Genomic DNA, 13,047 nt, shown 5'->3' on the forward strand with positions numbered 1-13,047 from the left:
TAGCAGGAAGGGTTTGGGTGCTCCACTGTTTAGACTACACACATGTAGTCTAATAACATGCATTACCTATCTCTGTGAAGTGGGCCTTGGAACTATCAGGACATGATGATGCCCACATTGATAGAATCATCGTGGAATCATCTGACTTGGAAAGGACCATTAAAAGCCATCTAGTCAAACGGCTTTGACTCCCACAGGGAGATCAGGGTGATCAGAGCCTCTCCAGCCTGACCTTGGGTGCCTCCATGGATAGGGGATCCACCTCCTCACTGAGCAACCTGGGCCAGTGCCTCACCAACTTGATTGTAAAAATCATCTCCCTTATGTCCAATCTAAATTTTCCCTCTTGTAGTTTGAAACCATTTCCCCTTGTCTTCTCACAACAGACCTTGCTAAACAGTCTGTCCCTCACCTTCTTACAGCCCCCTTTTAGATACTCTCTCAGACCACTCTCAGGTCTCCCCGGATCCTTCTCTTCTCTGGGCTGAACAGCCCCAACTCTATAGCCTATCCTCATAGGAGAGGTGTTCCATCCCTTGGATCATTTTTGTGGCCCTCTGGATGGACTCCAACAGGTCCATGGCTCTCCTGCACTGAGGATTCCACATCTGAACTCAGTACTCCAGGCAAGGTCTCACCAGCACAGAGTTGGAGGGCAGGATCACCTCCCTCACTCTGTTGGCCATTCTTTCCTTCAATGCCGCCAAGGATACAGTTGGCTTTCTGGGCTTTGAAGGCACATTACCGGCTCATGTCCAGCTTGCTGTCCACCAGGGCCCACAAGCCTTTTTTGGCTGGGCTGCGATCGATCAAACCTTTCATCCCCCAGCTCGTACTGATAACGGGGGTTGCCGTGACCCAGCTGCAGATCTTGCGCTTGGATCTGTTGAACTCATGAGGTTCTCCCCTGCTCACTGTCTAGGTCTCTCTGAATGGCATTCCATGCCTCATGCATGTCCATCATAGCATACAGCTTGGTGTCATCTGCAAACTTGTCTACTGCTGATGTCATTGATGAAGATACTAAAGAGCACTGGTCCCAGTGCTGACCCCTGAGGGACACTATCTGTCACTGGTCTCCATCTGGACACTGAGCCATTCACCACTACTTTCCAGGTACGATTTTGCAACCAGATTCTTGTCATCAAACAGTCCACTTGTCAAATCCATGTCTTTTCACCCATGGAGAGAAGAACGTTATGTGAGACTATATCAAATGTCTTACTGAAGTCCAGACAGATGACATCAGTGGCTCCTCCCTTGTCCACTGGTGCAGTTATCACTGCATCATAGGCCAAATTCTTTGCCAACACTGTAAGCAGAACAGGAGAAATAAGCTCTGGCTCTTACCATACCAAAGCTACTTACGCAACAGGCTTGTATGCATCTTCAGGGTAATCAAAATGATATCCACCTTTCCTAAACTTTTTCAAGTCAGGCACCCTTCATGGAGATGTTGCCAACTTCAGACCTTGCAGTCCAGTGTTCAAAGCTACCCACAAGGTGCAGACATTTCACAAAGGTTAGGTAGGTCCCTTCTGTACATTATTTCTGTTCTACATACTTTGGGCATTGAGAAAGTCTCACCAATGGCATTGCTAGTGGCATCTAGCCTCACATGCATTCACTGCATTCAACACATATTTCTCACCTTGCAACTATCATCCTAAGCTCCTGAGCATTCTAGACAACGCTGCAGCACTGATGAGGCTCAAAATCCATCAAGAGTTCCTCTGTAAGCACAGCAGCTAAACTACCTCCAGTGAAAGCTGAAAAGTCAAGGGCTGTGTACCTCCTCAGTATAAAGCTCTGGTCCTTCCCTCAGGCCCTTTCCTCTACCCAATGGGAACCTCTACATTAAGTAGAGGCAAACACTACAGCAAACAAAAAAAAAAAAGGTGCAAAGAATATTCCGAACATTTATTATGCATTAAAAATACTGCAAACAAGCCATACAGTTCATTTCACAGTAACCTAAACAACATTGTTCAAGAACTTGAGAAGAACAGTGCAGTTCAAACAGTGACAACAGTTATCTTAATGCCATGGGTCCCTTTCTTTGCCAGCAGTTCTTTCCTGTTTACAGTGTGAACAACACAAGATACAGTTTGCTATCTTATTTAACTAAGAGAACTCCCTTTTACCTGTGCTGTTCCTACCAACACACCACTTTAGACAAGTGCTATTTCCAGGAATGATTTTCCTAATGTAGCCAAAGTGCAGGCTGAGGCGGGCACAATGCACAAAAGCCAGCGGTGGTCCCTATTGTCAAGATGTCTGTGTGCAGAACCCTGTACCAAATCTTCAAAGTTCAAAAGTAAACTTGAAAAGAGGGATATCCTTTCAGGCAGAAAACCAAAAAAGTTCAGTATGAAAGTGATTCTGAAATGAACATAAACACCTGGAGCACTGTGACGCATTTTCCTCTCTCTCAACCAGTCACAGGAAGAATCCTTCACTAGTGGTGCCCCAGGCAGATACAAAGGGAAACCAGTCATAAGGAATTGTCTCTAAGTTCAGGTCATTGTCAGCTGTGTGAAAAGTTGGAAATGTATATACCTTAGAAGCAATTCTGCTGATTTCATGCTGATTTCCCCCTTCTGTGTTGTGAAGTGTATTATTATTAACATGACTGCTATACAGGAAATATGACTGCTGCAATTTTAGTCCTCTTTTCCCATTTGTGATCATTTTTACAGAAAATTCTGTATCATGGAGTCTTAGGTCTCTATGAAAAAGAAACAGCCTTGTCATGTAAACAGCCCAAAAATACAACAGGAATTACTGTACCCACTTTGCAGACATTCCTTCTGAGCACCAGTCTTTTGCACCAGCAGCTAAAGTTGCCGGCACAGAAACCCACAAGCAATTGACCTCTCCAGCCATGTGGTGGAGCACCTCTCTTAGGTCTCATGCCCAAGCAATACCACTTCAAACCTCTCCCTACTGGAGGTCCAGCTTTCCCATTAGTTCCACGGTACAGTTTAAGGGCACAAAGAAATGGGCTATAACTCAGCTGGTAGCTGGTAAACTGACCCCATGGCTGAGCCACAACTGCAGAAATGGGTGATTTGCTTCAAAGCTGATCAGGGTGATAGGTCTCTTCATTTGACAGGGTGACAGGTTTGTTCATCTGCTTTTTAAACCACACTCACAAGTAAAATCCTCAGTGCATATGGCAGTACACTTTTCATACCAGAATAGCTGTGGTCCTTTGGTGTGGGATTTCTAATGTCATAGTGTGAAACACCTTCATACCGTTAAATATGTGCCCACGCTGATGAGGCTGTAGTGCCTTAGTTACACCACTACAGTTGCAGTGGTACAACTTTACAGAGAACAGAAGCGCTGAGAAACTCAACCCATAATTAAACTCATGTTTTCTCAAAATAAAATAGAAAAAAAAAAAAAAAAAAAAAAAAAACCAACTACACAAAAAGAGGAATAAAGGAAATAAGCAGAACTGTCTCTATTATTAAAGTATTCTCTTTGGAGGTATCAAATTGCTTTTAAAAAGAGTAAAAAACTGGGCATACAAAAGCTATTTTCTTTAATCCAATATATGCACAGGGAGCAATGCTGCCTAAACTTTTTCATGTATTTTTTCAACTTTCACAAACAATCTTTCCAGATCATTCCTCAGGTCCTCTATGGAGCTCTTGACAGACTCCAAGTTGTTCTCATTATTCTCGATTTTCACAGAGTAGGAGACTAAACTATCCACTGCAGTTCTGATCATTTTCAAATCAGAATCAACCTGGCTGACAGAAGATCTCAGTTCATCTACAGAGCCTTCCACAGAATTAAATTTTTCAAGATATCCTTGAGAATGTGCTTGACTCATCTGAAGACTTCCTTGATCCAACAAAATACTAATTTGCTTCTGGACATCCTGAAGGACACCCGAGGATGGCAAGTCACTGATACTTCTTCTTAAGTCCTCTACATCATTGTACAGTGAAGTCTGTGATTCACCAAGATTTTTCAGAACGTCTGAGACTGAAGTTAAGTCTATATCTGTGATTCCCTGAAGACCACTCATGCTTTGTTCTAGAGCACTGAGCTTGTTGTCATACTCTGCCTCCTTAGAAAGGAAAGATTGTAACTTTTCGTCATGCTGAGAAGCAACAGAGCTTACAGACTTCAAGCTCTCCTCTATGTGCCTCAATCGAGACTCTAGTCCTTCGCTGTTATTTTCAAAAGTTTCTAATGCTTTTCTAAAGAGTTCATTTTCTTCCCATTTGCTGAGCTCAGCTTTAATACGCAGTAAATCTTCATCAAGTCTTTTAACGTCATCAGGGAGCTGCATAATAGACTCCTCTGCTCTCAGAACTTTATCTTGTAAAGCTTTTAATGAGAGGTGCTCAGTGTCTGCAGCCTCTTTGAATTTCTCATGCTCCTGTTTGAGATTGACTAACTCTTTCACTTCAGTATAAACATCAGACTCCATGGAGTTTATTGTATTCTTCAAGGTCTCTATGTCTTTTTCTTTGGTTTTCATGGATGCTTGCATCTCACCAAACGCATCCTTTAGCACCTTTATTTCATGCTTATACTCATCCGCTTTTTCTAGTGAATCAACTTTTGCTTTCATGCTTTTTATTTCATCTTGGCTCCTTTGCTGGACTTCAGTGAATACAGCAATGTTATCATTGATAGACTTGGTTAGCTCCGTTAGTCTCTCTTCCACTGTGTTTTCCAGTGATGTAAAGTCTCGTTCCCTTGCATCCTTCACCATGTGGATGCCATCAGACAAGTCTTTCAAAATTTCATTTTGCAGCTTCTGAAGCACTTCGCTGATCCGATTAATTTCATTCTCCCCTTGCTTAACAGCCTTCTCAGTAACCTCCTGCTTCTGCTGAGCAATTTTCATCATGGATTCAAAATCTCCAAATGTGGCTTGAAGGGAACGCACCTAAAACAAAAATCCAGATGGTTAACACAATTTTATCCTTACCTGCATCCTTACTAAGATCCTGATGGCCCTTGCTCCCTCATGTAGTCCCCTCATGCTCCCTACCTGAAATCACCCTATGGCACACAGATACATCATTTAAGCCTTACAGATCTATATACATACCCTCCAGTGAGGACCCTTGACCTCACTGACCTGCCTTAGATTATCCAGGAAATCCATGGCAGTGAAAAATCAAGCTCAAGCCTCCAGAGTTTGCATCTGTAACTCTGAGCCACTCCTACTCTATATGATTCCTGTGGGCTGCAAGTCTTCACTAAGGAAGAAAACAAAACAAAGAACAAACACTATCCTGCATGCACTTCTGAATACAGAACAGCTAAGATTATACTCTACCAGGAGATTAAACCTGAGGTCAGCACCTGAACATGAAGTATAACTGCGAAAAACTAGGGGAAAAGGAGAGCTGGGAATGGCTGGGGAATGGAAGCATTAATCATGACATTTTGCTGTTCCTGAAGACCAGTTTTTCTTGTTAACTAGTTTTTAACATAAAAACAGAGAAAGGCTTCATTGTTCTAAATTAGCAGTACCTGATTACGCATATACAAACACACTGTTAGTGAGCAGGGGTGCATGCATGCACACGGGCTGAGAACAAAGCTGTAGCAGCAGTCAAAGGGACTGACTGACTTCTGTCTCAAGTTAACACAGAAGGTTATTACCACAGCTCAGGCGTGCTATTAAGCTTCTCAACTACAAAAACTGTCTTTATTCTGGTTCTAATGGCAGCAACAGGGAAAAGGGCAAGGGGTGAGTGGCCATCGGGCTCATCTGCTCTCATATTTGCCCAGGCACACCAACAGGAAAGAATGTGTTACTTAATTTTGGGACCATGTAGAATACTGGTCTCAAGATTGCTGAGAAGTTTTTGGGTTTTCTTTTTGTGCATGTGTGGGTTGTACTTTTTTAGTTTGTAAAGTAGAGTAAGCACTCCCACTGGCTGCAACAGGAATTCATCATAAACAAAATACCTCAAGGCTTTGGCAGGATGGCAAGTGCTGAGTAATGTGTGCAGCCTTGCTTCATGCCTATTGCTGAAGGGTATATTAATCAGTCATGCCACATGTGCTGCCATGTTTACTGATTAGATACACAGCTGGAAAGGTGGTTTTATTTTATGTATTAGAAAGAAATACATATATTAGAAAGAAAATTTTCTTTTCAACTGAGAATGGCTCTAGCAGTTCCTTGTCAGCCTCTGAGCCTAGAAATTCATCTCAAAACACTTAATAGACTTACTAACAAGAAAATAAGTTATTCATTTGTATTTTTGCAAAACTAAACCCCTTGCCAAGATTTTAAGGGAAGTCTGCACAAAGAAAGGACTGTAGGCTTCAGCCATATAACCTGGCCTTGCTCCAAAGGATCCCTGAAGTTTTAAGAACACCCATAAAGATTACTTCCTTTATCCTCTCCTCTGTAAAAACATTTGCAACAACTTGACATTCCTCACACTTGTACTGTCTCATGCTCATACATGAAACAAGAAATGAATGAAAGAGGGGGAAAAATGCAGATGATACTGCCACACTTATTGCAGCTAGGCAAGAGCCATTCCTCTGAATCACCAACCTCACTTTCATTATGTCTTGACTGTCATTCATTCTTTTTTCCACACAGAGAGTGTTTTCCATATCACTATATTCAGAAATTCAGAAATCTGGGAGGAGAGTATACCAAAGTTCTCCTTCCCATCTTATGAGGGAATTTGCCAAACTCATATTTTTAATTAACCATCTTCACACATCAGCCTGAGAAAAGCCATCAGAAAAAGACAGGGGACGTCTCTCTGAAAACTGTGCTATATTAGTCCAGACTTCCACATCATTTCCTTTTTCCTCCTCCTGCTGATTTGTAAAGCAGATGAGTTTATATAACACTCCTGACAAAAGCCTTCTGCAGTAGAAGACTGAAGAGGAGATAGCTCCACCCAGCACCCTCTAAGTACAGTGCGGGACCCCACACGTATGTGCAATGGCAAAATAAAAGTCTGGGCTCCTCCAAGTACACTCTTCAGTAAGTGCAGTATAAAGCCACAGAGCTTTCAAGGGTTACACCGAAACTCTGTGTTACCTTCATTTCCCACCTCTTACTCTTGTATTAGAGTGTCTCACCTCAGCCATCTGTTAGGAACAGGCAAGCGAAGTTTTGGTTCTCTTTCAAAGCAACTATTTATAAACTAACTCTACATACCTATCTCACAGAATATGCAAAAGATATCTGAGGTTATCTGCAACAATGCAGAGGCAGCAAACAGCACCCTTTTGTCAATTTGACGGGCTTACTTACAGTCTGCTTCCGAAACACTGCTAAGGCCCTGCATTCTTACATCCCGTTCCCCTCTCACGGGAATCTTCTGTTCCCTTCCTGTGACAGAGCTATGGCCGAGGCTCATCCTACAAGCTCTTGGCCCACCGGGAGCCGGGCACCCGCAGGAGGCAGCTCCCAGCAGTTAAGCTGAGACAGGAATTTCCCCCGCCTTGATCTTGGCCCTAACTTCAAACACTGCCTGCAAGCCCACTGCACTACACCCCAGATGGAAGACTGATATATATTTTGATTATATGCTTTCACATTCACCGTGTTATTAAGGTTTTAAGCACCCAGGGCCATATCCAGATGGGCAGTGCATTTGTGAAGCTCTGGCTCGAGGGCTAGTAATGCTCAAGTGAAAAAACTCAGGAGTGTTTCCTCTGCGTCCCTCGAGCCACACCCTTTGTCAACCACTCCACATCTCTGCTGCGATGCTGGCCATCCTGGCCCCGCACTCCGTGCTACAGATGGCAGGAGCCGGGCAGGCTGTAGCTGGAGCACTGCTCGTGGCACGGCTCTGCAGCTCCACTGTCGACCGAGGGTCTGTGCGCAGCATCACAGCAGCTCCTGCCACGTCCACATCCACGCTCAGCCGTACTACTGACACCTCCGGCCTCGGCGCACATCGGACGTGTCCAGAAGGCTCCCTTTTAACTTCGCGATGGTGGAAATCCCGGCGGCACGGTCTGCTCTCCCACCACCACGTCAGCGTGCCGACCGCTTTACATAAAATGGCTTCGCACCGAGCGAGCCCAGCTGGGCGGACTCCTCAGGAGGCCCCGCGGTCCACGACAGCATCCTCACTGACGCGGCCCAGCGGCGCACCCCTTCCCCCCACGCCCGACGTCCGCCTCGGGGCGCTCTCCCCCCGACCGCCGCCCCCGCTACCTTCTGCACCACGGCGTCCAGCGTGGCGGCCAGCTCTTGCCGCTGCCGCCCCGAGGCCTCCCTCTCGCGGGCGCTCCGCCCGACCTCCTCCCGCAGCTGCCGCACGTACCAGCCGGCGGGCAGCGCGGCACCCAGCACCACGGCGGCGCCGAGCAGCAGCGCCCAGCCGCGCCGCGGGCCGGCTCCGGAACGGCCCCCTCCGCCCCCCGCCCCGGACCGGCCGCCCCGGCCGTGAGACGCTGCCGCCGCCGCCGGCTTCTTGGCCGCCGCCTCCTCGGAACCGCCCGGCTGCGCGCCCCGCTCGTTGGAGGCGGCTGGCGGGCTGCCCCCCTTGGGGCCCCGGTGCTTGGCGGCCGACATGGCGGGACGGGGCCGACCCCGTGCGCCGAGCGGGAGCGGCGGGAGTGAAGGAGGCAGGAGGGGAGCGAAGGCGAGAGGAAAGGAGGGAGGGAGGAAAGGAAGGAGGGAAGCCGCCGCCGCCGTGCGATGGGGCGGGGGCGCCGGCCCGGGCAGCGCCCGCTCCCCGCCCCGCCCCGCTCCGCGAAACCGCCACGCACGCGGGGCCGGGCCTGGGCCCCCGCGGGGCAGCCCGCCGCCACGCAGACGGGGACAGAGCCGTGTCTGTGCGGGCGGGCAGCGAGGCCGTCCCCAGCGCTAAAGGGAACGCGGCGCTGCAGTGCGCGGCACCGAAGCCCTGTGCGGGCTATAGGACAGACCGTGCTGCTGGAAAATTTAGGCGTGTCAAAAACACGCCTTCAACTCATCAGCATCGTACCTCTTTTTAATTTCTTTTGCGCTGGTGGCAGCAGTTAGCATAGTGACTGTTGGCTGATAGGCACCCAACTTCTCTGCGAGCTCACTGAAAGATGTAAGGATGTTCTGGGCATAGACCTTTCAGCGTACCCCCTTAGTCAGTGATGGATTAAGGGATGGGGGATTGGTGACCTTTCAGGTAACAATGCCCCTTAACATAAAAGTGTCCACACATCAGGTTGGATATTAGGAAAAAATTCTCGGTAAGAGTGGCGCTGCATTGGCACAGTCTGCCCAGGGAGGTGGTGGAGTCACTGTCCCTGGAAGTGTTCCAGAAAAGAGAAGCTGTCATGCTGGGTTGCCCAAGGAGGTGGTGGATGCCCCATCCCTGGAGGCATTCAAACCCATTCTGGATGTGGCTCTGGGCAGCCTGGTCTGATCGTTGGTGACCCTGCACAGAGCAGTGGAGTTGAAACTAGATGATCATTGTGGTCCTTTTCAGCCCAGGCCATTCTATGATTCCATCAGTGACATGGGCTAAAGCAGTCACAGACATGGGCTGATGGTTGGACTAGACGAGCGTATTGGTCTTTCCAATCTTAATGATTCTATCATCACGCACAGGGGCAAGGCAAAGGTGGTCACAGCATCTGACTTTTTTAACTGTGGGTTATAGTTCTGGAAGTGAGTCCTAACTGACAAAAAGCAACTAAGGGATGCTTTCTTTTAACCTCAACATCCAGGCAGCAGCAATGCAGACTTCTTCATATATGCTGATGGAATACATTGCACTTGCAGTTTGCTTGCCTTTCCTCAGTTCTTGAACCCCCTGAGCTGAACAGTACTTCACTGTTCACTTTGAAAGTGGAAGCAAAATTTGTTCTGTCCACAGAATCACAGAATCATCTGAGTTGGAAGGGACCCCCAAAGGCCATCTAATCCAACTCCCCTGCAATGAACCAGGACACCCACAGCTAGACCAGGGTGCTCAGAGCCCCTCCACTCTGACCTTAGATGTTTCCCGGGATAGGGGTCCACCAACTCTCTGGACAACTCTCTGCCAGTGTCTCACCACTCCTACCAAAAAAACTTTTTTTCTGTTTAGTGAGGTGCCTGAAGATTCAGAGCAAAATGCATATTGGAGATGATATTCCAAAGCTGGTTAGGGACAGTTTGCAGTCAGGTGGTGTCTGCATAAAGCTGGCAGCTTCCAATCCTTGGAGCCAGCATTCTCGACTTGGAACAGTGTTGTGATAAAGCATCCAATATGACAGAGTTTGTAACTGGAGAATCCTAAATAGCAAAACATGCAAAAATGTCTTCTCTGCTGCTTTGTCCCAGTGCTTACCTTTACTTCAGACAGAAATGAGGCCACTCGGTTTTTAATGCTGCCTCCTTTTTTCCTGATAGACATGCTGAGCAACTAGGTCACCAGGATGGACTATCAAGGATTCTTTTTTATTTTATCGTTTAATCACCAGATGGTGAACAATGTAAGCTGATTCTTTATTGCCCCTTTCTTTCACAGCTATTAGGGAAGAGGCTTACCTGGTAGACTTGTATCAATGCTTTTGCCTTGAGTTTTCTCAGGAGGTTCATAAGGAGTAACATGCAAAGCAATCACGGAGTTAGACCTGGGCTAAGAGCAAACAACTATCAAACAATAAATAGTACTGGTGTTGATTTCAAAATGATTTGCTGGTTTGTTTTTAAGGAACAATGCAACAAAAAGCTCTTGGCAGTTGGTTACTCCCTCAGACCTTGCTTTTTTTCCCTGCATTTTAGTATGTATCTTTCTATGTAATGCTGACTTTGAAAAAGTCTGTGTTCATGTTTGTATCTGTTATTTGCCTGTATTAAAGAAATGCGTGGGATGAAAGTGAAGAGCAATTCTGTGCAAGACATACAATCAATGAAAATAATCCTTCAAAGCCCTACTCAGACTTCTGGGCAGAGATCTTTCATACATAGTTTTGGGTCTTGAAGACATAACAAAATGTTACAAGCAAGAAGCTCTTTCCAGTTCTGTACCCAGGCTGCTGAACTACTAGTGCAAATTTGATTTATTTCCTTCATGTGCTTTTGTATTATGCTGAAATGCATTTGTTTGCCGGGAATCATTCCATGAGTGGAAGTTCTTTACGCATACATGCAAGCCGCAACTCCTTACAAGAGAAAAGCTTGGGGTGCTAATGTATCTATTCCACTATTTGATTACAGCAAGAAATTCGACCAAGTCTTGTTTTGGAAGACATTTTCTTGTCTGTTTTCACTTTGATTTCCAGAACATTCTTCTCTTTTTTTTAAATAAAGTTTGGATTGAGTATTCCTCAGAGACAGTGAGTCCTAAACCTAGGCAGGATCACACAGCCTCATATTTCAGCCATCTGATCTTTATGCCAAGGATTTCTATGAACCAAAGTATTCAGCCTATACATGATATTCCACTTAGTAACTACTGGCATGGGTCATGAAAGGAAAACATAGCAGTTAAATGTCTTGGGCATGTATCACCATAATTCTGTCACACACACAGATATGAGGTCAAAAGCCTCTCACTGGAAAGGATGCTGGAGTGACTCCGGGTTACAGATGCCACAGCAGAACTTGGTTAGCTGACCGCCCTGACCCTGGTGAGGAACTCAGCACTCACATAGGGTCAGTTTTGCCTGTATTAAATTTGAATAGTCAGTGGGAAAAAGCAGCAGTCTTGTTTCCTTCTCACAGGACTGACTTCTCCCTGCAATACCTGATTGAAGCGCAGGTGGATATAGCATTTTTACACCTGTTTTGCAGACTTTTTGTCTTGCCCTTGAGCCTATTATGAAATCTGGGCCTGATGGTGTCAGGCAACTCAAAGTCTTAACATCCATCTGTTAGTGGTAAAGCCAGTCTGCCTGGCTCAGTTATTAGGATTAGGGCGAAATATCTTGTGACTTCAAGATATGCTCTCAACTTTGTTGTCATGAGCCCTGGTGTAAACAACAACATGCCTTGCCCTTTCCCTCTCCTCCCACTGTAGCCATCAGTCAGTCACACACTGGGACATTTCTGACCTGCAGGGCCAGATGCAGCTGCACTTATCATTCAGTAGCCACGTTGCCTTGGGGAGGATAAAACAGTGCGTTAAATGTAAGCTTTATTGTCTCTGCCAGTTTTACTGATAAGGAAAAGTTATGAGCTAGCTTGCTGCAAAGGCTGAGCACAAATTATTATTTCATTTCAGTTAACAGTGGTTCTCTAAAGAAAGGCCAATAATGAAGGCCAACCTGAGACACCAGTTAAACTTAAATTGTGCCTGTATGTCCTTATTAGACATGGACATTGATCTTCTTGATTGACTAGAACAAATGTAAAGGCTGTACAATTATTTTCCTGGCTAACATTGCAGAAGACACAGGTGATGAGAAATGAATGACATTTCTTCATGGTGAAAATCTCTACAGTAAATAATTTTCCTCAAGATTTGCAGAGTGGACTATAGCTTCATATTCTCTGGACAATGAGGAACTGAAACTAAAAAGGTGGTTAAGTGCTAAGTACTACAGTGTGTAGGCCTGTACACTGGAATCTTCAAGCAAGAATTTGGTGCCTCATTGCCTTGGTCTCTCTCTAGAGCAATAAAGAAAGCTGGGTACTATAGATGGCTTTCAATCAGCCAGTGTGCTATGTGGAACGGCAGTGCTGTAAATAAAAAGAAAATACTGTTTTAAAGCCATTCTTTTCAGGAGTACTTTTATAAGCTAGTTTACTTGGTGGGGCATCCCTTTCCCCTGTCTAAGCTAGTCCTGAGCACCAGAGGCTTCGGCAGTTGCTGGCCTGTGCAGAAAGCACACCAAATGGTCCCTGAGCCACTGCCCCTGGTGCTTGTTCCAAGCACTCTTTGTGCAAGTTTATATGATACAGCTGTTTAATTAACAAAGGACAACAGCAGCCATCACAGCAAAGATCAGAGTTTGTGTTTTCTTCACTCCCATCCAAAATGTATGAAATATATAGTAAATAATGTATTTGTAAGTAAAAACAGTCCTGTACATGGCAGTCCACCTGTAGCCTGTCAGTCTTCTCCAAAGCTCTTACAAGCTTCTCTGAGATGATCGCCGCCATGCGTCATG

General features: G+C 45.8%; 1 protein-coding gene across 1 annotated transcript; it reads right to left on the bottom strand.

Moving 5' to 3' along the window:
- Positions 1 to 1,905: 1,905 nt before the first annotated feature.
- CKAP4 (cytoskeleton associated protein 4) lies at positions 1,906 to 8,673 on the bottom strand. Its single transcript, XM_052668600.1, has 2 exons — positions 8,180 to 8,673; positions 1,906 to 4,915 (listed from the first exon to the last, which is right to left on the bottom strand). The coding sequence occupies exons 1-2, from the start codon at positions 8,537 to 8,539 to the stop codon at positions 3,584 to 3,586; spliced, it is 1,692 nt and encodes a 563-aa protein (XP_052524560.1). The 5' UTR covers positions 8,540 to 8,673; the 3' UTR covers positions 1,906 to 3,583.
- Between the last annotated feature and the right edge of the window lie 4,374 nt (positions 8,674 to 13,047).

The sequence above is a fragment of the Tympanuchus pallidicinctus genome, unplaced genomic scaffold (genome assembly GCF_026119805.1).
Source record: "Tympanuchus pallidicinctus isolate F22 unplaced genomic scaffold, pur_lepc_1.0 scaffold8, whole genome shotgun sequence".
Lineage (NCBI taxonomy): Eukaryota > Metazoa > Chordata > Aves > Galliformes > Phasianidae > Tympanuchus > Tympanuchus pallidicinctus.